The 26,330-nt window shown below is 36.6% G+C and overlaps 1 protein-coding gene across 1 annotated transcript in view; it reads right to left on the reverse strand.

Moving 5' to 3' along the window:
* The window catches only part of Gfrl (Glial cell line-derived neurotrophic family receptor-like), a 116,491-nt gene that overhangs the window by 88,454 nt on the left and 1,707 nt on the right, over positions 1-26,330 (reverse strand). The window contains exons 2-3 of the mRNA XM_089649110.1: positions 25,378-25,500; positions 11,801-11,971 (exon numbers count right to left, since the gene is read on the reverse strand). Coding sequence (XP_089505236.1) covers positions 11,801-11,971; positions 25,378-25,500 — 294 coding nt within the window. The remainder of the gene's footprint in view (positions 1-11,800; positions 11,972-25,377; positions 25,501-26,330) is intronic.

Below are 26,330 nucleotides of genomic sequence, written 5' to 3' on the forward strand. Positions count from 1 at the left end.
AAATGATGTCAGTAAGGCAGTTGTACATAACACAGGCTCTCTGTAAATGATGTCAGTAAGGCAGTTGTACATAATACAGGCTCTCTGTACATTATGGCAATAAGGTAGTTGTACGTAAACGTACTATGTATTAAATTACGCGTCATAATAATTACACATCAGAAGTTGTTTATAAATGAACCGTTGTTTTGTAAATTGAATAATATTAATATTATTTAATTAATTAAATATATATCTGTGTTATTTGTATGTAATGTATTTACTACAATACGTAATACCTATTATATTATTTATTACTTATAAATAACTACAGTAATGTACTGTGCACTCCTCTTCCAAACACAAGTTAATGTTTCTATGGAAGAGTAGTATTCAAATCTCTTAATATGCTTTAACCTAATGTTAATACGATTCTTTCTGTAATTACTTTAATAATAATAAAAAAATGATACTTGTAAAATATCACAATAAGTGCGCAACACTAGATTGGGTTCTTCTTTAATGAAACAGCCGGTGAATACCAGAACATCCTTTGGACAAAGGATGTTTTCTTATAAAGCTCCGTTGCTTTATAAAATGCTCAGTTAAAATATTAAAATATATATTCGATAAATCTATTCAAGAAAATGGTCTATAATTCCATACTAGCTGAAGGTGGTGATTTTGGATTACCCGTATCGTAGCTTCTGTCATAAATCACCTTAGAAATCCCATATTCGATATAATCCATCTATGTATGTATTATGTACTTTACTTTTTTGATTAAATACATTTGTGAAGCTGCTCATCTCGATACAGGAATTCCCTAGTTAGTTGAGCATGGGAGGAAAATAAATGACATGCAAGTGCGTGTGATAAGTCAGATGTGCCTCAAGAACACGTGACATATTTATTTTTATTTATTTATTTATTAACGCCGATTATAGCGGCTTTTATAAAAGAATAACCATTGTTTTACATATGAATACAGAATATACATAGATAAAAAAATATATAAAATACATAAAAGAGAACAATAGAAATAGTAGTATCAACATAAAAAAAGTACAATGAGTAGGTAAGTAACAACATATTATAAATCCCGGATATTATGTAATGAGTGTTAAAAAATTAATACTTTAAAACTGTATTTGATTATAGTCAATCTGAGAAGCGCTGACAGACAGTTTTAATTAAGTAGTGTTTGTATGAGGTTAAACTAGCAATGTTTATAGGTTCATCCAAAACATATTTATTTCCAAGTACATGCAGGCGATTCATTATGGAATTGAGTTCAGCGTTAGATCCTGTATTGTTGTACATAATAAAGTATTTAGTTCTGGAGTAATTAAATCTGCACTACTTTTTCTATCTTTAATTTCTGGGTCAACGCCGATTGTTATTTACATAATGAAGACATTGAAATATTTATGAATTTATCAACTTTCAAACCATTATGCAGTATACAGCCATATATCCTTGTATATATTCTTACATAAATCATGTACGACTACTATAATAAGGGCATGAGACTAGTGTGGTAGTTGAGAAAATCAACAAAATTGTAATCTTTTAAAATTTATTAAAACTTTCAGATGGAAGACTTAATTTTTAAAATTGCATTATAGACAGCCCCGATTTACTGAGCCTAATCACCTTCAACACACCAACTAGAACTACTCGATCAAAAATTCTATTGTGCAACAAAAATATCAGGACTTAATTATCAAGATGATTAAGGTTGTCAATACTTTCGCAGAAATTGTAGATGTATTTATAAATTGTAGACGGCCGAGGAAGACATGGCACGATCAAGTGAATCATATTCTTGAGTCGGACCAAGAGTCAATAGAATAATAGAAGAGTACGAATGTGAATGAGAAAAGGGGTGTGGGTCAAATCAGAGTTGTTTGGCTTTCCGTCCTCTCTGCCTACTCCTGTGCGAAAAAGCGTGATGTTTAGTGTACTGAACAGCAGGTAGATGTACCTTAATCATTATTGAAATAATTAAGGAAATTAATATTTATCTGTTATTTCATATTTTACGAAGCCGAATCCTTTATTAGGCTTATCACCGTACACGTATCATGTGTCAAATGGGATTTAACCGTAGTTATTAAATTTCGGTTATTTTTATTCGTTTCTTAATGCTCTATTGCTTCCTGTTTAGAGATAACAATAATTGCTGCACATTTACACGTGTAGAAACTGTTGAATTTTAACCCATTACATATGCTAACCTGGCCTAATCAGTCAGTTGTTCGACGACATTCGTGAAGTTGTGTCTCATTGCAAATCCTTCCCCGAGGTACCCGCGAGAGGAAACCGGCATTTTACAGTCGATGTTACTGGCGTAGGTGTCCAGTACAGTTAGTTAGTTAGTTATTATAGCCTTCTTATGACTATTTGCTGTGATGGTAAAAAAGTCACAAATACATGAAATTTTAAAATTCAATAGCAAAATTTCATTGGTTCTCCCCTCTGTTTTACAATAAATCTGAAATTCAAGTCTCGTGTGAGCAACCCGGAATACAATACTAGAACTTAATGACAAGAATCAACCATTATCCACTGTTGAATAATAATGCGCTGTTGCACCGAAACATGTACAGTCGGCATTCGGTATACTGAGCTTTGTTCAGAACCATTAATGCTTGCAAACATCAAACAGTCCCGAAATAGAGGACGACTGAGAACTATTTGACAGACGAGGTGACAAGGACATGAAAAATGCATTTACACAACTGCGATTCTGCATCACTGCATTATACACTGAAACATTCAAAATACATTCATAAATACATTCATTCTTTTACATTTATAAATACAAAACACAAGAAGTAACAACTAACACATATATGTATTAGAAACACTAGATCTCAGGGTCAAAAATATATCCGACAAGCAATTACTAATACAACATCTGGGCAAAAAAGCTTCCTTTAAAAATCCCACTCTCATTCAAAACTCACAAAAATATAATAACATGTAAAGCTCAAATATCAAGCTAGATACAAAACATAGGGAGATCAGAAATAGATAATGTACTGACACCAATTACAGGCTGACAACGAAACCTCAACTAAACAAATACATTTTGTAATATATTTATAATTACTTTATATTATCCATACTAATACATTTTAACCATATGTAAATGAAATCCTCAGCACGGGATATCCCTGTAAGGATATAATTATATATATTTATTACAAAAAAATAATAAAACACTTATTATTATTGTTATAATTATACAGGGTTTTCCAATAAGAAGTGTTATTTTGAATAGCCCGCTATTTCGGTAGATGTAACTTTTGAAGCTGTCATTTTTTGACATTTGACAAGTAGAAACTACGCCATTAATAAAAATGGAACGATACACGCTTCAACAACGCATTGAAATTATTAAAATTCACTTGAGTGAATCAAATGCAAATCATCTTGAGTGATGAGGCCCATTTCCACCTCGGTGGCTTCGTCATCAAGCAAAATTGTCGCACCTGGGGCTCGGAAAACCCAAGATTTATTGTTGTAAAGCCTCTCTATCCTCAACGTGTGACTGTTTGGTGCGGTTTATGGTCCGGCGGAGTCATTGGACCTTACTTTTTCGAAAATGAGGCTGGAGCAACAGTTACGGTGAATGGATTGCGCTATCGAGAGATGATTAATGATTTTTTATGGCCGGAATTGGATGGTATTGATCTGAACAACGTTTACTTTCAACAAGACGGCGCTACGTGCCACACAAGCTACGAAAACATTGATCTTTTACGATTGAATATGAAAATAACACCTCTTATTGGAAAACCCTGTATTAGATGTGTTACCAGATGGGTAATTTGACTGTATTTTGTAACAATATTTGAACCATAACTAATAATTAATCATTATTCGCAAAAAGAAACAAAGTAGATAATAAAGACAGCTAGGGTGATATTCATTTTTTTAGCAATTGGGATTTAAAATATTATTAATGAAATAATTAAAAACACTTGTTTTTACCACGATAATCTAAAATTATTTGCAAAATTTGAAGAAGTAAAATTATTTAAGAAAGGACAAGGATGAAAAATATTAAGACAATCGTCTGTCAATACAAAAATCTTAATTAACTTTTTAAATTTAACTAAGGAATTGGTAGATTTAATATGATTTGGAAGAATATTAAACATAAGTGGTGCCTGATATAAATAGTTTCTTCGACCAAAAGAAGTTTTAGTGTGTCCTGCTACAAAGTTCAATGTAGAGCCAATTCTAGTTGCACGCGTTTGTTGTGTTCTTTCAGCAAATTTAATATTGATAGAAAATCGACAAAGTATTTGAGTGATATATAGCTGTTTTATACACATGACATTACATTCCTTATAAAGTAGGTTGGATGATTAACAGATTTTTTTTTTGTACATCACTTTAAGGATCAATTTTTGAGGAATATTTAGTGGTTCAACATTGGACTTGATATACATTTAAAAAGGTGAGATACTGATTGTTTTTTTTAACTTAAACATAACATTATGTTGTTATTTTTATTTTTTAATAAACTACTGTAAACTGTTATAAACTGCGTCTGAGACAGGCAAAGACATCACCAATGTAAATGTAATTAATAAAGATGAATGAAAAAAAAAACGAAAATTTTTCAAAAAATGTTTTACCCCGATATTATTATTAATGCTGATAAAATAGCTCCAAACATCACTTGTCTTACGTTTCACAGAAGTTTTTACTTCGCTAACAACTCTTACAACTTTAACTTCTTCGAAAACGATTAAATTTCGTCAAGAAATATATTCATCCGACCCGCAGGGCGTACAGTCAAAAAACACATACCTAGCACAAGTTAGTACAAGTTGGTAAAACATTTTTCACCACAAAGTAACTACTTTTGAAAATATTTTATTTTTGCTCATATCTGTGTACATAATAACGATATTTTTGTTTGTCTCCTTTTAAGCTACTCAGATTAGAAAAATTGTGTTTTGTCGATATTGGATCCTAAGGGCTAATAAATCATTGACTGAGCTTAGCGAAGTCTTGTTTTAACTCGACCATTTGAAATTGAAAATTTTGAAATTTAAAAAACCTACTTACAAATTTAATTTTTAAATAATTAGTTGATTCATGTCTTCCTCGGGTATTTCCGACTTTTTCTATCATCACTTACGTAGTTTCATTAAATCCACATTGTTTCTGTTGAAAAAACTACATCATGTTGACATTTATTTGACTCCGTATCTCATTCCAGGGCAGATATAATACGTCTAGTATTTCTTGAGCTCTCTCTTCTACCATTATAACCACTATCTAAATACTGCTGTGGTGAATACTGCTGAACACATTTTAAAATTTTCAGAGAAATCAGATGAGTGGGGTAGGAACGAGTACGGGACAAACAAAGAATCATTATTTTTTTTAAATATAGAAGACAATTAGAAACATAGTTAAATTATTGTAATTTTTTCTTAAAATACGATACATACTAAATATTAAATTATTAAGAACCATCTATTATTCACTAATTCAATCTGTATTACAATATGGAATTGTTGGTTGGGGTGGAGCATTCAAAACTTCTCTCTTACCTTTAGATTTATCATCCAAAGAATATTAATAAAAATAATTTTGAAAAAAACCGTACGATTACCCCACAATTAGATTATTTTAAGAATTTAAAGTCCCTTCACTTCATATTATTTATAAAAAAATAACTCTTTTTCAAATACATAAAGATTGTTTCAACAATGATAACTTAATAACTTTTTCGAACAGCAATAGACAAAGTATTCTTGGCTCTATAACTATCCCGCGCTGTAACACCACCACAGCCCAACAATTTTATAAATATTTTGGTGTCAAATGGTTTAACCAATTACCTCTTAACTTAAGATTGGAAACGAATTATAAAAAATCAAAAACTCAATAAAAACACTATGTCAATAGCATGTCAAAATCGTTTATACTTAAAAACACAATATAATCTCTCATTTTATTATTAGATTGAAATCCTTTTCTCTTATTTCTTATTCTTATCTCTTTCCTTCTTTTACATCCTTTTCTCTTTTCTATTTGATATAATTATATTATATATATGTTAAATTATTATTTACACGCGTTTTCTCCGCCTTTTCAACACGAGCATTTGCTCTAAAAAAATGTGTTTCAAGATGTACTAAAAAGAAAACTAACTCAATGTAATGTAATACCATGTAATTGTAAATTTAATGTTATATTTGAACTTCATCATAACTTGAAATTAACTTATATATAAAAATGTAATTTTTGTACTAAATAAAACAAGTAATACTTTTTGGATGCGAGATCACACACTGTTAACAGAACTACTAGTATATATTTTAATAATATGTTAACTCGGCCATAAAAAATAATTTTTGGATTCCGAATACAACTCAATACTGATAACTTATAAATAATGCCATCGTTAGGTTAACGTATCCACTATCCACAGCTCTGTGGGAGAAATCGTTTAGCATTACTATGATGGAGTGGATTGGCCACAAGAGTGAGGGGGTTTATGGTGGGCGATGTATTTATTGAGAAAACTGCTGCGAGAAAACCCCCGAGGGAGGATAAAGAGTCTACAGTAGACAAGGTGACGTCTCTTGTACCTGGTGGTTGCTAAATAATTCACCCTTATTCATTACTAATAATAAATCATTAGAAAAACTAAGTTGCGAAAATGAGTACGATAAATTACCTATCTTGCCGGGCAAGGTGTTGGCAGTCACAATGTTAATTCTGAAATTGAAATATTAGATCGACAATAATTAGGTCTCAATAAGGAAGTTGAGTGAAAAATATTTTGACTTATAAAAAATATGTTCACGTAGATCAAAAAATATCGATTCTAAATATATAAATATATTTCTATATTATTATTCTTAGAATTAGTTAAACGTTCTTGAAAAAGCATTCAATAGCATTAGACTGTATACGCTCCACGATTGGTCGAAAGAATTCTGACGTCACATGTGTCGTGACTTGTACGTACAACGGATCACCTATGGTGCATCTCTTTTTATTACATGAGAGATGGTCGGTTTAGATGAGAGAGGTGTATAGGCCAAACGTTTATTTGGGTATGTCAAATATACGTACGTATTTGTTGTTATTATAACATGAAATGGATTTCTAAAGATACATATTCGTATAGTGATTTATAATAATATGTTGTTTATTGAATAACTTAGAAGTTTTTATTATTATACATGCCACATAACATGTGATACACTTCAGGCCGCCGGCCGCCCAGAAAAGTCTCACAGTGAACTGGGCTGTAAACCGTTATTTTACTTTTGGTCTTTACTTTTCTGCGCGGTGGTCCTGAATTCGCGCGGGGCACCTCAACAAATATCGACGGGAATACCGTACAAGTACCGTACCGGGCGGGAAAAGCAAATATTCTAACTTAAAATATTAATTTAACTATGAAATCTTAATAAATTTTCTTATATTTTTAATAACATCAATTCTAATAGACGGTTAACATTGGTAAAAAAATTACTGGAATTCCTTGTTGAAGAATTAAATTTTTTTCCATACAAAATGCTTAAGCGACGTGGTTTTCACAGTTCGAATGACGTCACACCCACACCCGCCTCTTACCGCTCGGATTCCGCTCGTTTTGGCGGGCTTAATAAAATTTAAACTTTGAGAATTAATTTAATTATGAAAACAAACTTAAAAAAAAAAAAAACCATTATTTAAGTTTGAATGCGAAAATTGATAAAAAAAAATAAAAAAATGGACTCAACTTCCTTATTGCCGAGTGGTTAGATGCGTTGTCCCGGTAAGATATAGATCCTGGCTTCGATTCGAAGTTGAGACGGTTACCTTTTGATTTTTCTGTATCATGTTGTTCTGTACCGCTGCTTACACCTTCCAGGATACCGACCCGGAAATCATAGATCAGACTGCAAGTGTAGGAAGGCGAAAAAAAGCTGAATCAACAATCAGATTAAAATGTATTACGAAATACGAATTGAAATATCGACCGTTGATACCGCGATACGAAAACTGCAGACGAACGTGAAGGAATGCAGAATGATGCAAAACATTCATACAATGAACCGAGTCAGCGATCCTGCGGGTTCGATGTCCAGACGCTTTGCTCCAACCCGTGGAAGACGAGAACAAAAGGAATCATCACCTATATAAGCGGAGGAGGACCTAAGTACTTGCAGCATTCCACTCGCTTCAATAAGTCCAACTCGGCATAACGTTACTGTTGGGAAGAGCTTTACAGTTGCACTCATAGAGGGCAGTGTATAAAGCTTGCGTGGAAGTCCGTAAGATGGCAGCTAGTGGCCAGTAGTCGCCAGGGCCAGTGAGAATGCTCCCAGACAAACTTATTGTTCTCAGATCTCAATTAGCCAGTATTAATAGTATTAATAAATCCCTGATTTATCACAAAGAACCATTTGTTTATAATCTTCTTCCACGACGAGTTGGAGAACTGTTTGTGGAACACAAAATTTATTCTGCACGATCGAACACTCTGTGCTTAATGACTATCTAAGTTGTTATTTTCGTGTAATTAATTTGATTCAACAATAAATCTGTTAAATGTTCTGCTGAGTTTCCTGACTATTCTCTTTGGCGTAGAGAAGCATCCAACTTACTACAATTTTTTAGTATTATCTTCTTCTTCTTTTTTTTGCGGGTGTGTGGTAAACAGAGATGTACATATATGTAGATGTAGATATACACTCAGCACGGGAGATCCCAGTGAGGATATCATTATATCTATTTGTTACACAAAAAACAGATAATAAAACACTTATTATTATTATATTATATTACAGAGTGAGAAGGAAATAGATTTGAAGACAGGACAATACTTCAACAAGAATAGGCAACACGTAAAATGATGGTTGAGTATTTTTGTCACACCCTATAACATCCAATCACCTAATGGAACAGCTAAAATAATATGACGACTTAAATTCTAAACGCTGAATAAATATTGTTCTTCTTCTTATCATTTACCTGCGGGCCCAACACTTACAACCACCCCCTTCCTCGTCTCCTAATTCTTCCGCAGTATTTATTGTTGTTCTGACAACCCTTTCTAAGGCGCCCTCTAGCATTATAATTACATATCTTCCATCTTCTTAGTATTTTAACAAACTGGCTGGGTCCTTTTCATGATTATTTCTTGTATTTTCTTTTGCCTTCTCGTTAAGTCAGAGATTATAGAACAAACAATTTGAAAAATGACTACCCACTAGACTTCAGTAAAGGTGTATTGCCGCTGAAAAAATATTCCCTAGAAGTGTTCGGGTTAGCATAAAAAATCAATAAATAAATATAAACCGTCCAATAATGGTGAACAACTATGTATTTGTAAAAATAAAATAAAAACCGTCCAATAACGGTGAAAAACTATGTATTTGTTAAAATATAATAAAAACCGTCCAATTAAGGTGAACAACTATGTATATTTAAAAATAAAATATAAACCGTCCAATAACAGTGGAAAAACTATGAACATGTAAAAATAAAAGCATGAGTATGCAAAAAAGAGATGCTAAAAAAAAGTTAAAAAGGGAGATGTAAAGTTCTTTTGGCTATCACCAAATATAGTGGATGTTATTTAGTTGATACATTCGCACAAGAGGTTGGGAGAAGGTTGCGTTGGTTATTTGGAAAGGAATATGGAAAGTTTCCGTGTTTCTTAGTAGAAATAATGCGTCTTCTTTTCAAGCATAGAATTTTGCTAGTTGAAATAATCGACCAATTTCAACAGAAGTAAGAGAAAAATAAATATAAGATGGTAGTCCACAAAGGAAATTTGCTACCAATTCTGATGTATGGCACACTGGAGGTTATCCATCGCTTTCGACCAATTTCACCAGAAATAAGGGACAAGAGGTTGGGAGAAGGTTACCATGTTTTTTAGGAAAGGAATATGGAAAGTTTCGGGGTTTCTTAGTAGAAATAATTCATCTTTTTTTCAAGAATAGAATTTTTTTATTTGAAAATAATGGACCAATTTCACCAGAAGTAAGGGAAAAATAAATATAGGCTAGTGGTCCACGGAGGAATTTTCAACTCTGATGTGTGGCAGTAAAACGTCGAGATGCCTTAGGAAAACAATAGTATGATTGGAAAGTACATGGCTGTTCAGATCAGGAAGGCGGGTACGGGTACCGCTGCCCCAGGAACCATTCTTCGGATAAACATCACCTCTATCATAGGTTACACCCGAGTGGTAAGCAACGGCCGGTGACTTTGCAGGGGTGCCCGGTTTCATGGTGGCGGATGCATCTGCCCACAAGCTGCGTGGCAGGCCAGATCCGGAGACCCTTTTACCACTCCAGCCGGACTAACACTGCAGTGGGAGGGATTTGTTCATCCATCCCAATGATCATCAGATTCCTACTTACCCCTCATGCCTTTTTCATGTCCAGAACTTGCTCTCTTTACTTTTCTTAAAAGGCTCACTACACACCATCCTCAAAGGAGATGGTATCCTGTTTGGAATTTATTATTATGTAAATATAATTTATTTTGCTATAAATTTTACATTTTATATCTAGTGGATATATAAAACTACTAATAATATTCTATTATCCATCTACTAATATTTGGACTTCAAAAATCGAGACATAAACCACGAGAAAAACAGCAAGAATTTTATCTTCATTAACAGTTAAAGTTCATTGAACATTTTAAAACCTTTGTAATAAATATTGTTTTGTGTTGCCGATAGATTTATCTTAGGAAGTCTAAAATCCATGTAAATAATCCCAATGTAAAAAAAGGTCACAAACCACCGCTGTAGCCATTTCAAGTAACGTTTCGATCCTGAATATTGGTCTCTCACTTCCTACCGTTCTGTAAGCATTTACGATATAACACGTAACACATCTCTGGTAGTTACAAAATCATTTTCTTCATTTCATTTTTCATCCGTAATTTTCCCCCAAGCAGAAATGTCAAGAGTGTCTGCTTTGAAGATCATTAAACCTTAGTTAAAGGGTTGGTAAAGGGGTGCGCATACCTCGAATGAGATCTATTTCTCGGGGCAGACTAATTACCATGAATTATATTCATTCTGTGAGACGCGCGCAAACAAATGTCACAAAAATCTTCAAAGGTTAAGCTATGTTGATTTTTGAAATGGGTTATTTTGTATGCTCTCAAATTAGACGCGTTAGTTTTCTTTAACCAATGAACAACGGGACATCTTTTCGACTTGACATCGAATCTATAATCATCCAGGTGTGACGGTCGAATAATTCATCCCTCCCACAAGGGCGTAAGGCGATGGGTCAAGAGAGACCAGTTGGAGAGGTCAAAGGGTCTCCCCAAAACAGCCTCTCCTGATCTGGCAAGCCACGCAGTTGGTGGGCAGGGGCATCCTGAACACACCTCACCTGATGAACCCGGGCCCCCCTGCCTAGTCACCATCTCTTTTTAAATCTGTTTATATTATATTTGTGACCATAATATGAAAAGAAATAGCATGAGTTTTATAAGGCCGTGTCATTTGGTAAATCTGGTACATATTATATTCTGAATTTTTGGTTATTTGGCGAAAAATCACTACTTATACAACCAGCGTATTTCGATGATGTGTATAAATATTTTATGTTTTTTTACTCATGCCGTACAGAAGTAAAGAAACAAAATAGCGTACCATTCTAACAAAATAAACATTAGGTCATGATCATAGAATAGAGTATTCTAGTCAAATCGATGGGAACATTTACCACGTTGGATGAACTTAGGATTGGTTATAACTATAACGAAATACAAATTTTGTCTATCATATGATAAAATGTTAATTTGTACTCACCTTTCTTCAGGACGAACACGCAAGGATGGTCAAACAGAAAGTCCCTGAAGGAATTGCATTCCGGGTCCACGTTTGGCTCTCGACAGAGGCAGGTCGGCTTGAAGAACGGAAAGGCCTGCAAGGTGCGCAGCGCGGCTTGGCACTTCGTCACAGTTACCGTGGAGCAGGCCACTGCAACGTAGAGATCAGCATTATACATTAGGAATAGTGACAAGTTGGCTTGAAGAATGGAATGGAACGGTGACAGGTCGGCTTGAAGAACGGGAACGGGTCACAGTTACCGTGGAGCGGGCAACTACAAAGGGAAGTAACGAAATTATACATAGGCAACAGTGACAAGTTTGAAGGACGGAATGGAACAATGACAAGTTGGCTTGAAGAATGGAATGGAACGGTGACAGGTCGGCTTGAAGAACGGGAACGGGTCACAGTTATTGTGGAGCGGGCAACTGCAAGGGGAGGTAACGAAATTATACATAGGCAACAGTGACAAGTTTGAAGGACGGAATGGAACAATTACAAGTTGGCTTGAGGAATGGAATGGAACGGTGACAGGTCGGCTTGAAGAACGGGAACGGGTCACAGTTACCGTGGAGCGGGCAACTACAAAGGGAGGTAACGAAATTATACATAGGCAACAGTGACAAGTTTGAAGGACGGAATGGAACAATGACAAGTTGGCTTGAAGAATGGAATGGAACGGTGACAGGTCGGCTTGAAGAACGGGAACGGGTCACAGTTATTGTGGAGCGGGCAACTGCAAGGGGAGGTAACAGAATTATACACAGGCAACAGTGACAAGTTAGCTTGAAGGATGGAATAGAGCAATGACAGATTGGCTTGAAGGACGGAATGGAACAATGACAGGTTGGCTTGAAAGGCGGAATGAAACAGTGACAAGCTGGCTTGAAATAGATAATGAAGCAGTTAAATGTATGCTTGAAGAACAACTTAATTACTGGTAATTCAGAACAGCATAATAAATAGGTATCAGTAAAATATAAAAAAAAACATAAAACGACCGAATGTGGAAGAGGTATATGCCCTCTCTGCCTACCCTTGACTAAGACGAGCTCCGATGTTTCGTTGTTTCGGCGGCCGGGCACCTCTAGCATCGTGTCTACTGCCGGTAGTATGGAGCCGGAAGTAGACAACAAAATGGCGGAAGACAAAAACAACGATAGTAGGAGGCAGGAGTGCATACGTGGAATTGAAGAATATTTAAAACAAAATGCAGAAAAATACCACCATGAGACATCAAAGGAACCTAGCGCAAGGTACAGTACAAAAAAGGGTCAGGCGTATTCTTTATGGGCGTTTTACACGATACTTTTTTTATGTGCCGTTTTTTCATATGGATTCGGGATGGAAAAAACGACTTGTTTTGATACTAATATGATTTAAGATTTTCACGGCCAAAAGTATTTTTGTTATTTGTTTTTGGGGTATTATGCCGTGTTGCGCTAACTCCTTCTTTAGCCAACGTTTCGGACAGCATTGCAGTGTCCATCATCAGGGCAGATGTGTTATTTGAGGTTGTGTTAAAAATGTGAGCTTATGTATGAGGTTGTGATACCGTGTTGCCAGCTTCAACCCTCTGAGCTAAACATTAACGTATCATTTTTATTTAAAGTGGTTTTCTTCGCTTAGCCCTGGTGTATCCGTCAATTACCGGATACCAAGAACTATTAAGCTTAGCTCCATCGTCTCTATTAATGTTTACGGGATTTTTATGAATTTCAATGGCCTCCGTAATCAGCCGTGCTCTATAAGTTTTCGGTCTTCCCAGGATTTCTGGAACAAATCCAAAGTAATGCCCGGTGTCAATCAAATGCTCGGCAATTGCCGATTTGTCAGGGTGGCCGAGTTTACAAGCTCTGAAGTGTTCTGAAATCCTTTTGGAGATAGTCCGCTCTGTCTGGCCTACATAGACCTTGTCACATCCGGAACAGCTGAGTTTATACACTCCATCTGTTTCCAGAGGAAACTTAGTCTTTGCAGACCTCAGTAAGTCCTGTATCTTTGTTGTTGTTCCGAAGACAGTCTTGATATTTTCCTTTCTCAATAGCCTGGCAATTTTGTCTGTCACATTGTGCACATAAGGCAGGAAGGCGCAGCCTTTCAACTCTTGTTCAATTCTGTCTTCGTTTGGTGCAGATTTGGCTCTTATGATTTGCCTTGTCTGACTTGCTGGGTAGCCGTTACGCTCCAGTGCATCGGCCAGCTTCGTAAGTTCCGCTCCGATTTTATGTTCTTCACATATTCTGGTCGCTCGGGTCACCAATGTATGGATAAGTCCTCTCTTCTGCGCTGGGTGGTGGTGCGAATCAGCGTGTAAGTACCGATTCGTATGGGTTGGTTTCCTATATACAGTATGCCCTAGGCTACCATCGTGTTTCCGCATCACCTCCACATCTAGAAAGGGCAGGATTTTATCTTCGTTTTCCAGTTCCATTGTAAATTTAATTTTGCTATGGAGAGAATTAAGATGGTCCAGGAATTCGTTTAGTTTCTCCGTTCCATGAGGCCAAATGGCGAAGACATCGTCGACGTAGCGCCACCATACTTTAGGGACAGCCGAAGCTGTGTCGACTGCCACTTCTTCAAACTTCTCCATAAATAAGTTGGCTAGTACTGGCGACAACGGACTGCCCATCGCAACTCCCTCCAATTGCTCAAATAGTTCACCCTGAAACGCAAAGTATCCCGTTTTGAGGCAGTGTTCAAAAAGTTTACAAATGTCTTCCTCATATATCTCCCTGAGCATTGTCATGGAGTCTTCTAGAGGCACATTTGTGAAAAGTGACACGACGTGAAAGCTGACCAGAATATCTCCTTCCTCAGTCTTAACTTTCTTGAGCTTACTAATCAGATCTGTTGAATCCTTAATCCACGATTCGGTTTTTCCAGTTTGCATCTGCAGTAATCTCGAGAGGTATTGGGAAAGTTTGTATGTAGGAGCACCAATAGCGCTGACAATCGGTCTCATTGGGATTTCCTTTTTATGTATTTTTGGGAGACCGTACAGGGCAGGAGTTCTAGAGGCTTTTACAAAAAGCTTAGACCAATCCTCTTTCATGATGCTAGAAGCTTTTACTAGTTCCCTTGTCTTTATGTCAATCTTGTTGGTGGGGTTGTTTTTAATCTTCTTATAGGTGCCTGAATCGCACAAGAGGTCTTCCATCTTCTTTGTGTAGTCTGCCGTATTAATCACGACAGTGGCATTTCCTTTATCGGCTGGCAGAACCAAGATTTCCTCATTGGCGCGTAATTCTTTTAGGGCCGCAAACTCTCCTTTCGTGATATTGGGGCGGGGTATTTCAGCCCTTTTCAAAATATGGCAAGTCTCTTGCCGGATGTCCTCTGCTTGCACCTCTGACATTTTGTGTACTTTCATCATTGTATGTAGTGCAGTCTCTACACCACATACGATGGATTCCACAGGTATCTTTTTGGGGGCCACTGCAAAATTCATCCCCTTTGCCAGTACAGAAGTTGCGTCTGGGCTCAACGCAAGGGTCGAAATGTTGATGACAACTTTATTTTGATCGAGTTGTTTTCGATCACCTTTTTTGTCTCGGTTAAGCCTTACAAACTTTTGTTTCCGTCTCGCATCTGTTGACTGCTTAGATCTTACTGCTTGTTGGTAAGTCATGTTGTCAACTTTTCTCCAGTCTTCTTCGGTAAGGGTTGCACTTAGGTGCAGATGTAGAGCGAAAAGGTCCCGAGATACTCCATCCAGCTCGCCTCGCACATTGTGGATCCTCTCCCTTAATAGTGCAGCCTCCGCTCTTTGGAATACTCTATCTGCTTTCCGGGATGTGATGTGTCTTTTTATTTGGATGTGTACTGGTACAATCGATTCTTCTTTACATCTCTTGAGAAAAGCAAGGCTGCCCAATAAATGGTTCCTCCTCTTTCTCAGATTCTCCAATCGTCGAACCAGTGTGTGAACTTCCTCCCCATAGAGGTTCGTCAAATATGATTTAAGATTTTCACGGCCAAAAGTATTTTTGTTATTTGTTTTTGGGGTATTATGCCGTGTTGCGCTAACTCCTTCTTTAGCCAACGTTTCGGACAGCATTGCAGTGTCCATCATCAGGGCAGATGTGTTATTTGAGGTTGTGTTAAAAATGTGAGCTTATGTATGAGGTTGTGATACCGTGTTGCCAGCTTCAACCCTCTGAGCTAAACATTAACGTATCATTTTTATTTAAAGTGGTTTTCTTCGTTTAGCCCTGGTGTATCCGTCAATTACCGGATACCAAGAACTATTAAGCTTAGCTCCATCGTCTCTATTAATGTTTACGGGATTTTTATGAATTTCAATGGCCTCCGTAATCAGCCGTGCTCTATAAGTTTTCGGTCTTCCCAGGATTTCTGGAACAAATCCAAAGTAATGCCCGGTGTCAATCAAATGCTCGGCAATTGCCGATTTGTCAGGGTGGCCGAGTTTACAAGCTCTGAAGTGTTCTGAAATCCTTTTGGAGATAGTCCGCTCTGTCTGGCCTACATAGACCTTGTCACATCCGGAACAGCTGAGTTTATACACTCCATCTGTTTCCAGAGGAAACTTAGTCTTTGCAGACCTCAGTAAGTCCTGTATCTTTGTTGTTGTTCCGAAGACAGTCTTGATATTTTCCTTTCTCAATAGCCTGGCAATTTTGTCTGTCACATTGTGCACATAAGGCAGGAAGGCGCAGCCTTTCAACTCTTGTTCAATTCTGTCTTCGTTTGGTGCAGATTTGGCTCTTATGATTTGCCTTGTCTGACTTGCTGGGTAGCCGTTACGCTCCAGTGCATCGGCCAGCTTCGTAAGTTCCGCTCCGATTTTATGTTCTTCACATATTCTGGTCGCTCGGGTCACCAATGTATGGATAAGTCCTCTCTTCTGCGCTGGGTGGTGGTGCGAATCAGCGTGTAAGTACCGATTCGTATGGGTTGGTTTCCTATATACAGTATGCCCTAGGCTACCATCGTGTTTCCGCATCACCTCCACATCTAGAAAGGGCAGGATTTTATCTTCGTTTTCCAGTTCCATTGTAAATTTAATTTTGCTATGGAGAGAATTAAGATGGTCCAGGAATTCGTTTAGTTTCTCCGTTCCATGAGGCCAAATGGCGAAGACATCGTCGACGTAGCGCCACCATACTTTAGGGACAGCCGAAGCTGTGTCGACTGCCACTTCTTCAAACTTCTCCATAAATAAGTTGGCTAGTACTGGCGACAACGGACTGCCCATCGCAACTCCCTCCAATTGCTCAAATAGTTCACCCTGAAACGCAAAGTATCCCGTTTTGAGGCAGTGTTCAAAAAGTTTACAAATGTCTTCCTCATATATCTCCCTGAGCATTGTCATGGAGTCTTCTAGAGGCACATTTGTGAAAAGTGACACGACGTGAAAGTTGACCAGAATATCTCCTTCCTCAGTCTTAACTTTCTTGAGCTTACTAATCAGATCTGTTGAATCCTTAATCCACGATTGGGTTTTTCCAGTTTGCATCTGCAGTAATCTCGAGAGGTATTGGGAAAGTTTGTATGTAGGAGCACCAATAGCGCTGACAATCGGTCTCATTGGGATTTCCTTTTTATGTATTTTTGGGAGACCGTACAGGGCAGGAGTTCTAGAGGCTTTTACAAAAAGCTTAGACCAATCCTCTTTCATGATGCTAGAAGCTTTTACTAGTTCCCTTGTCTTTATGTCAATCTTGTTGGTGGGGTTGTTTTTAATCTTCTTATAGGTGCCTGAATCGCACAAGAGGTCTTCCATCTTCTTTGTGTAGTCTTCAAACGAAGACAGAATTGAACAAGAGTTGAAAGGCTGCGCCTTCCTGCCTTATGTGCACAATGTGACAGACAAAATTGCCAGGCTATTGAGAAAGGAAAATATCAAGACTGTCTTCGGAACAACAACAAAGATACAGGACTTACTGAGGTCTGCAAAGACTAAGTTTCCTCTGGAAACAGATGGAGTGTATAAACTCAGCTGTTCCGGATGTGACAAGGTCTATGTAGGCCAGACAGAGTGGACTATCTCCAAAAGGATTTCAGAACACTTCAGAGCTTGTAAACTCGGCCACCCTGACAAATCGGCAATTGCCGAGCATTTGATTGACACCGGGCATTACTTTGGATTTGTTCCAGAAATCCTGGGAATACCGAAAACTTATAGAGCACGGCTGATTACGGAGGCCATTGAAATTCATAAAAATCCCGTAAACATTAATAGAGACGATGGAGCTAAGCTTAATAGTTACCCAGCAAGTCAGACAAGGCAAATCATAAGAGCCAAATCTGCACCAAACGAAGACAGAATTGAACAAGAGTTGAAAGGCTGCGCCTTCCTGCCTTATGTGCACAATGTGACAGACAAAATTGCCAGGCTATTGAGAAAGGAAAATATCAAGACTGTCTTCGGAACAACAACAAAGATACAGGACTTACTGAGGTCTGCAAAGACTAAGTTTCCTCTGGAAACAGATGGAGTGTATAAACTCAGCTGTTCCGGATGTGACAAGGTCTATGTAGGCCAGACAGAGCGGACTATCTCCAAAAGGATTTCAGAACACTTCAGAGCTTGTAAACTCGGCCACCCTGACAAATCGGCAATTGCCGAGCATTTGATTGACACCGGGCATTACTTTGGATTTGTTCCAGAAATCCTGGGAAGACCGAAAACTTATAGAACACGGCTGATTACGGAGGCCATTGAAATTCATAAAAATCCCGTAAACATTAATAGAGACGATGGAGCTAAGCTTAATAGTTCTTGGTATCCGGTAATTGACGGATACACCAGGGCTAAACGAAGAAAACCACTTTAAATAAAAATGATACGTTAATGTTTAGCTCAGAGGGTTGGAGCTGGCAACACGGTATCACAACCTCATACATAAGCTCACATTTTTAACACAACCTCAAATAACACATCTGCCCTGATGATGGACACTGCAATGCTGTCCGAAACGTTGTTTTGATACTGATTTTAGTACAGTTTAAAATTTTACACATTATTTAACATCTGTCGTCTGTCATTGTTTTACGAAACTGCATATCTATAATATATGGAAATGTTGGATGTTAATTTCGTTTTATATTAAAAATACGATAAAATGTTTATTATAAGTAATTAGTTTATTATCATGTAGAAATAAATTTTTCTCATTATTAATTTTCACATCGGTAATATTTTGTACAAAAGTTTTATTTTTTATTATGTTTTTTGACTATCAAACAAGGCACGTGCCCGTATTATGGTAGTCGGAATTGATACATTTATCAATAGTGGATGTAGATTGGAGTATAAATATATGTTTTATTTTTATTTTTATACTAACTCCACACAGGTCATCTTTGGGGATGCTGTGTGGAGAGTCTTTTTGTGGAGAGGAAGGAGTGAACATGGGTCTTGAAGAGTCCCATGTTGTAGGAGGGAGGAAACACAGAGGCCGGCAGCTCGTTCCACAGCCGAGCTGTTGAACTTAAGAACGAATCGTAGAAGCGACCCGTTCTCATGTGACAAATGTCAACCGTGTACAAATGTTGGGCGCGCGTTTGGCGTGTATCCCAACTACGCACCGGTGCCGAAGGGATCATTGACGCTAGTTCCTCAGAGCATCTTCCATTGTAATACCGATAGAACAAGGACAGCATACCTACCTGACGCCTGTGCTCTAAAGATTGCAGTCCGTTTGTTAAGATTAGGGAATCTATCAAACGGACCGCCCGTTTCTGCACAGAGTCAAGGGTTTTTTCAGGTATTTTGGGGCTCCGGACCAGAGATGGCTGCCAAATTCGACAGTAGGGCGCACTACCATGTAGTAGTAGGTATGGAATATAAATATATATATATATATATATATACATAACTAATACTAGTAGGTATGAAATATAACGTGAAACCCTTGTTTTATATTTTAAATGCTGATAAAAAAAAAATCAACCAAACCGTAAAAAACAAAGTTTTTTTTAAAAATATTATACATCTAGCCTCAATTTTCAACCTAGTTGCGCCATTCAGTCAGATAGTGGTCAATTCTGATTGGGTAGGACCGTCATATATTTCGTATATAATTTCTGTAATGTCATCCTTAACTCATCATTTCTTAATTGTTGTAATGTCAACCAAGTTTCAGAGAAATGTTTATATATCTGCGTGTGTGTGAGTGATTTCCACCAAAAGTTGATAGAATGTATTGTCATCAACATTGAGTCTATCTGCAAAGTTTCAGCTCGAACGGATGTCGGGAAATGATGTTTTGATGATGACTTCTGAGATGAGCTTTCATTCATTCATTCACGATAGTAAGGTGAAATTCAAATAGATGTGATAAAAAGACTAACATGTGTTTATTACTTACTGTTAACGTGTATTATGAGTTACGTGTGTATTTTCAACGATTTTTTCATGGCAACTGATGGCAATTATCTATGTAATCGTAAGTATGAAAATGATGATCGTGTAAAGCCAATTTTTTCATAAGGGTCCAGATATATTTTCTAAATAGGGATCGGCATGTCTTCAAACAAGCTGAAGCTCAATCTATCTAAGACTGAGTTTCTCTGGGTAGCCACAAACAAACGTCAATATTTCATAGACAATTCACCTATTATTATTTCCGGCAGCGATATCATCCCAAAAACAACAGTCAAACTTCTCGGTATCAATTTAGATTCAGACTTTTCGTTTAAGAGTCAAATCAATAGGACTGTAAGCACCTTTTTTTTCACCTAAGACAACTCAAGTCTGTCCGAAGAAACTTTCCTACATAAGCAAAAAAACTACTTATCAACTCTTACGTAGTCTCACGTCTCGATTACTGCAACGGCATTTATGCCAGCCTTCCAAAATATCAAATTGACAAACTTCAATCAGTGTTTAATACAGCAGCACGGCTCATAACCGGGGTATCAAAATATTCACACATTTCAGAACACCTTCGTAACCTTCACTGGCTCAAGTGCCCTGAAAGAATCCAGTACAAACTGTGCTGGATGGTGTTTAAATCCATCAATGAAATGGCCCCACCCTACATCTCTGAACTATGCTTCCCGGAAAACACTGGTCTGAGGCAGTCAACGCTTAGATCAGCAACATCAGCAGCTGAAGGCAGACTGATAGAACCTATGCGCAAGCCAAATACTAAGTTTGGTGATCGCGCTTTCGGAGTATCTGGGCCGAAGGCTTGGAATAAACTCTCTCCGGAAAACTAAGATCCATAACAAGTCCAACAGAATTCAGGTCTAAACTAAAAACTTACCTTTTTAAGCTGTCGTACCCTTAAATTAAATATACCATTCCTAAGAGAAAGTCCAGATATATTCAATTTTTCAATTAAGTCCTAAATCCTGTATTAGGGAATTATTTAAATTTCGCCAATAAACAATTAGATAATGTTAATTAAGTGTTAATCTCAAGTTTAGTGACCTACCAGGTAAGTATTCTACTGTAAATTTTCTCCATAAATAGTTAAGTAATAACATAGATCACTGTAGAAATGTATTATAAGTTTGTACAGCGCCCTTGAGATGTTTTTGCACAAAAACGGCTCTATACAAGTTATCCAAGTGTTATAATTATTATTATTATTAAAAAAAGCATTGTGTAAAACGCTCATTAGTAGGTCAAGCTCTGCCAGGATTCTAGCAGCAAGCATTTCACCAATAATGAAAAAAAAACACAAATATAAATACAATGGGATTACAAATGAAATTTTTTTAATTTTTCTTCTCTAAAAGAGTCTAATTCGTCCGTTTCTCGGCTCAGCAGAGCACGTGCTAAGTATGTAGGTGGGTAGTATCTAAAAAGGTGAAGTCTCCTGTATATGGCAGCTCCCTAGTCTGTAGGCTCGCCGCACACGGGGTGAGTATGCCACTAGACATGATGCTTGACTAGTCAAGGGTCGGCGCGGTGAAAAACTATGTAGACTCATTCTACCACCACGCCATAAAGAGACGAGAATAGAATTTTTGAAAAAAATTACAATATAGGCATGGGAAAGCAATTGTTAAGAGTTGTTTGGGCTTGATGAAGTCTTCAAAAACAGACGAATGGTTTTTTTTTTACTGCACAAAACTGCATTTCACTTTATTTAATGTTACAAAGAGTTAAATTATTCCCGACCCGGACAAAACACTTTTACTTATGGTCTGTAGACCATAATGACTGCTTGTTACTATTTTATAGGTGAGAAGAAGAAGGAATCCAGTCGGCGAGGCCTTTTATAAACTAACCAAGTAAAACACATTGACAAGCTAATTGTAAACAAACACTGTCAAAGAAAGCCAATTGATAAAGCAAAACATCTGTTTTATCTGTTAGCCCTAGTTTTACCTCTGACCGCTAGGTGCTAGGCAGGAGCCTGTAAAGTAACTGGTGGTGAACTTTGCTAATGGTTCGTACATTTTTAATAGCAATAAATAATTCGTAGATCGTATCGCAACGAATTTCGATGCGAACAAATTACTCACAAAGATTTACGGGAGTGACCGACGTATGAATCTTGAACACTGTGGTGCAAGGCGAAGGATCAAGAGAGTCCAGATGGAGAGGTCAAAATGTCTTCCTCAACCTGTCCCTCCCGATTCAACCAGGTCTTGCCAAGACCATGAACCCAGGCACCCCCGCTAAGTCACAAAACGTAGCGGAACACTTGGGGTGACCTATGAGTGTTGGTTATCCAATAAAAAAATCCCGGGGCGACGGTACCCATACTCTAAGTATCGCCCTTGTGAAAGACCGTCATTTAGAATCGAAACGTTACTACTCGAAAGCCGTCTTCAGTGGCTAGATCTGAATAGTCCACATTCCCTTTGGCTTCAACGTACCCCGTTTGGGGATGACATAGTCCCACTGGCTCTGGGTAGTTAAGACTCTAATACTTTATTTACAAAAAAAAGAGTTTAATCCAATGATGAGAAACGCACCCAGAAGAGAAAATTCAATATTGAAATTTTATTTACTAAACTTGGATTTTTTTTTGTGTTTTGTAGGCCCTCCATTTTTGATGTTTTAGCATTTTAAATTTGGAATTCCGGTTACAAATAGAACCACTGGCAAAATCTGGCGGTCAGCGGGCGAACCAATAAAGGCGCCGGAAGCGGCTGATGTAATTTCACTTCCGCTTCCGCCCGCCGAATAATAAATTACTTCCAAATTCAAAATAACTTGAAGAGAGAAACAAAATGGTGGAATGCAGAATGGTTAAAAACCGGGATTAAATATAATTAAACCCGTAATCAGATGTCTCGTTGAAAAATTGTAATTAGGTATTGATACCTTGTTTAAAAATTGTTATTAGGTATTGATACCTTGTTTAAAAATTATAATCAGGTACTAACGCCTTGTTAAAAATCAAGATTTGTAATCAGGTATTGGAGCCTTGTTATAATTTTTTACTCAGGATTGATGCCCTGTTAAAAAAATGTAATGAGGTATTGATGCCTTGTTCAAAATTGTATTCAGGTATTGATGCCTAAAATCAGAAAATAATGTTAACGGTCCTCAACACTGTCAGATAAATTAAGCATTTTCATATCTTTTAAAATAATTAATTTAGTAAATTTTCTGAAATACCCATTATAAAACTTGTTTTGTTTTTTTTTAATTGCTTGTTCATGAATATTAATATAATAATAATGTTTTATATCACATACGCCTTAGGAATCTCATTTTTTTTGCTTTCACAATATATGTTTTATTTCACTTAATTAAATACAACTAGGTAGTCATTTGTCGGCGTTCGAATCGACAAAGAGTGATTTATTTACGTAATGAATTGATTTGATAGTACGTTTCGTGTGATTTATATCACAGTTTAATCAATGGTCTACCCAAATAAAAGTAATGTTGTTCATTTCTCCTTGGTTTTTAAGGTCACAGGTTGCGACTTGGAAAAATCGATTCTTTTGAAGGTCAGCTAATGGGTTTGAGTGATAAAGGTAGAATTGGAAACATACGCTTATTCAGATCTAGTTGATAAACAAAGCAAATACAGGGATATCATTTTTGATATTGATTTGTGGTCTTTCACCTATGTTATGTTGATGGTAGTTGAATGATAATTATTATAATATTATTGTGAATACGCTCATATTTGTTATGTATATTATATTAGGTAAATATAAAGCATAGGTATCCCTCTTTAAAATAACTTGAAAAATATGCAAAATGGTGGAATGTAGAATGGTTTAAAAAAAACAGGATTAAATAGAATAAAAACTGTAATCAGATATGGAAGTCTTATTTGAAAGCTATAATCAGATATTGAAGCCTTGTTCAAAAATTGTAATCAGGTATTGACGCCTAGTTCAAAAATTGTAATCAGGTATTGACGCCTAGTTCAAAAATTGTAATCAGGTATTAATTGATGTCTTTTTCGAAAATTAAATAATAGGTATTGAAGCCTTGTTCAAAAATTGTAATCATTTATTAATTGATGCCGTGTTCAAAAATTGTAATCATTTATTAATTGATGCCGTGTTCAAAAATTGTAATCAGGTATTGATGCCTTGTCTATATTAGGTATCAATATATCTATATTGACCGAATATATTAGGTATATACCGCTAAAACATGGGTACACGCCCAGTATAGTAGTCAAAAATTCAAAAATTAAAAAATAAAAAATTACCATGAATGAAGAAAAATTATTAAATAGGTATATACATTAATTCGAAAAAAATCCAGTTCTATAATACTTCTCTCATCCCTTTTTCCTTCCCAGAACTTCCCCTTCTTAAAAATACCTTCCACTTAGCATTCCCAAAGATGACATAGGCCCCGAGGGAACTTATTTTCCTCAGGGCCTCCTGTGTGAGGTTAGTGTAAATTTTATTTATTTATTTATATGCTTAATGCCTTATACATATGACACTTACGGCCGTTGTTCTCAATCCTACTGATCAACTGTTGAGCCGAAATTTTGGCTCGCTGACGACTGACGATTGAGCGATCAACCAATTCAAAGAAGCCAAACTACTGGATTAAGCTTGCCTCAGTAAATTTCTAGTTGTAAAAAGTATCCACAGAGTGAAAAATATTCGCGACGTCAAGACACAGTGGCATTGAAGTGCTAACACTTTATTTTTAACATATTACATACGTTCATTTAACAAAAATGTTACATATCGGTTTATGTATTACAGTGTTTAAAAAAAACTTATATGCATTAATAATAAATACAACAATTAATTCGTACAAATTAATTTAACATTGAAAGTTTTTACTTTGATGTCATTTTATTGTCTATGGAAGTGGGCGGGGCCACTTAAGATAATCAACGATAAATATGTTTGGAAACAGGCGAATCGAACGTTACTGAAGAAATCACTTGGCTTAACGGAACCTGAGATTGATCGTTCGAAATGTTGGGAACAGCGGTCGTTATACATAGTATAAGACATGAATTAACATGAAATTAGAATTGCGTAAGTAACAAAGAGCCCTTATGATCGTGTAAAACAGGAAAGTATGGTAAACAGAAGTTAAGAACTTGAGCAAATAATAAAGCAAGCTGTTGAGGATCGCTAAGGGCGTGCGGATATTGTCCTGATTACCGTATGCATGTACTACTCACCAAGCTCGGAGCCGCAGACCCTGGGTATGATCTCCAGGATGGCGGAGCACGAGGCATCCTCGAAGCAGAGTTGCCGCGCGAGCAGGCAGTTGAGGATTGCTATGGACGTGCGGACGTTGAGTCCTGAAAAAAATACGAAATAAAACATTTATTAGTATGATCATGAGTAATGAGTAACTTATTTAAAATTAACGGCACAAGTTAATTTTCGTACATGATAGTTATTGACAGTCATAGTAATAAGAAGAATATACATATGTACGAATTAAAATGTTTACTTGGTACAGCTTTATACTTCAATACAGGCATTTTAAAAACATCAGCTAACATATCATAAGAGTTACCAATGGTGTAATGCTATTTATAACAAAATTTTAGCCTGAAACCGTAGAATGGTTGTTACAATAATCTAAAAAAGAAAATGATTAATGAGTATTTATAAATAAATAAACGCCGATTTCCCTTTGATAGGCCGTGTGCTGACCAATAGTATGGTCAGATTTTGAACTGTACAGTTTGAAATCACACACGTCAACTATAATGGAGTGCCGTGAGCCGTACAATCGCATCAAAAAACGTTCGTCGTGTCAAAACCAATGTGTGTACTATCGCCGGTTATTTATCGGAATAATCCCTTAAACGTATTTTATCGCAATTATCGCAATCCAATTCTACATTACGAGTGCTACCATACAAAGATCACCGTTACAGTGCTGACAAACGATTCTCGAGATGCAGTTTTCGTTCGCCACCCGGTAAGCTGACTGTGAATTAACCTTACAAATTGTGTTATCGCATTCGCCTGTCATAAGCCATAAGTGTTATCCATGCTTTATCTGTGTGGTATAGCCCTTTAAAATACGGCTATCCCAACCCTTGTTCGTTCCTCGAACACAATAATCTATACAAGAAAATGAGTAATGAGTATTGATAAATAAATAATCTTTGATTAT

The sequence above is a fragment of the Hesperophylax consimilis genome, chromosome 29 (assembly GCF_061612785.1).
Source record: "Hesperophylax consimilis isolate HC1 chromosome 29, BYU_Hcon_1.0, whole genome shotgun sequence".
NCBI classification, from domain to species: domain Eukaryota; kingdom Metazoa; phylum Arthropoda; class Insecta; order Trichoptera; family Limnephilidae; genus Hesperophylax; species Hesperophylax consimilis.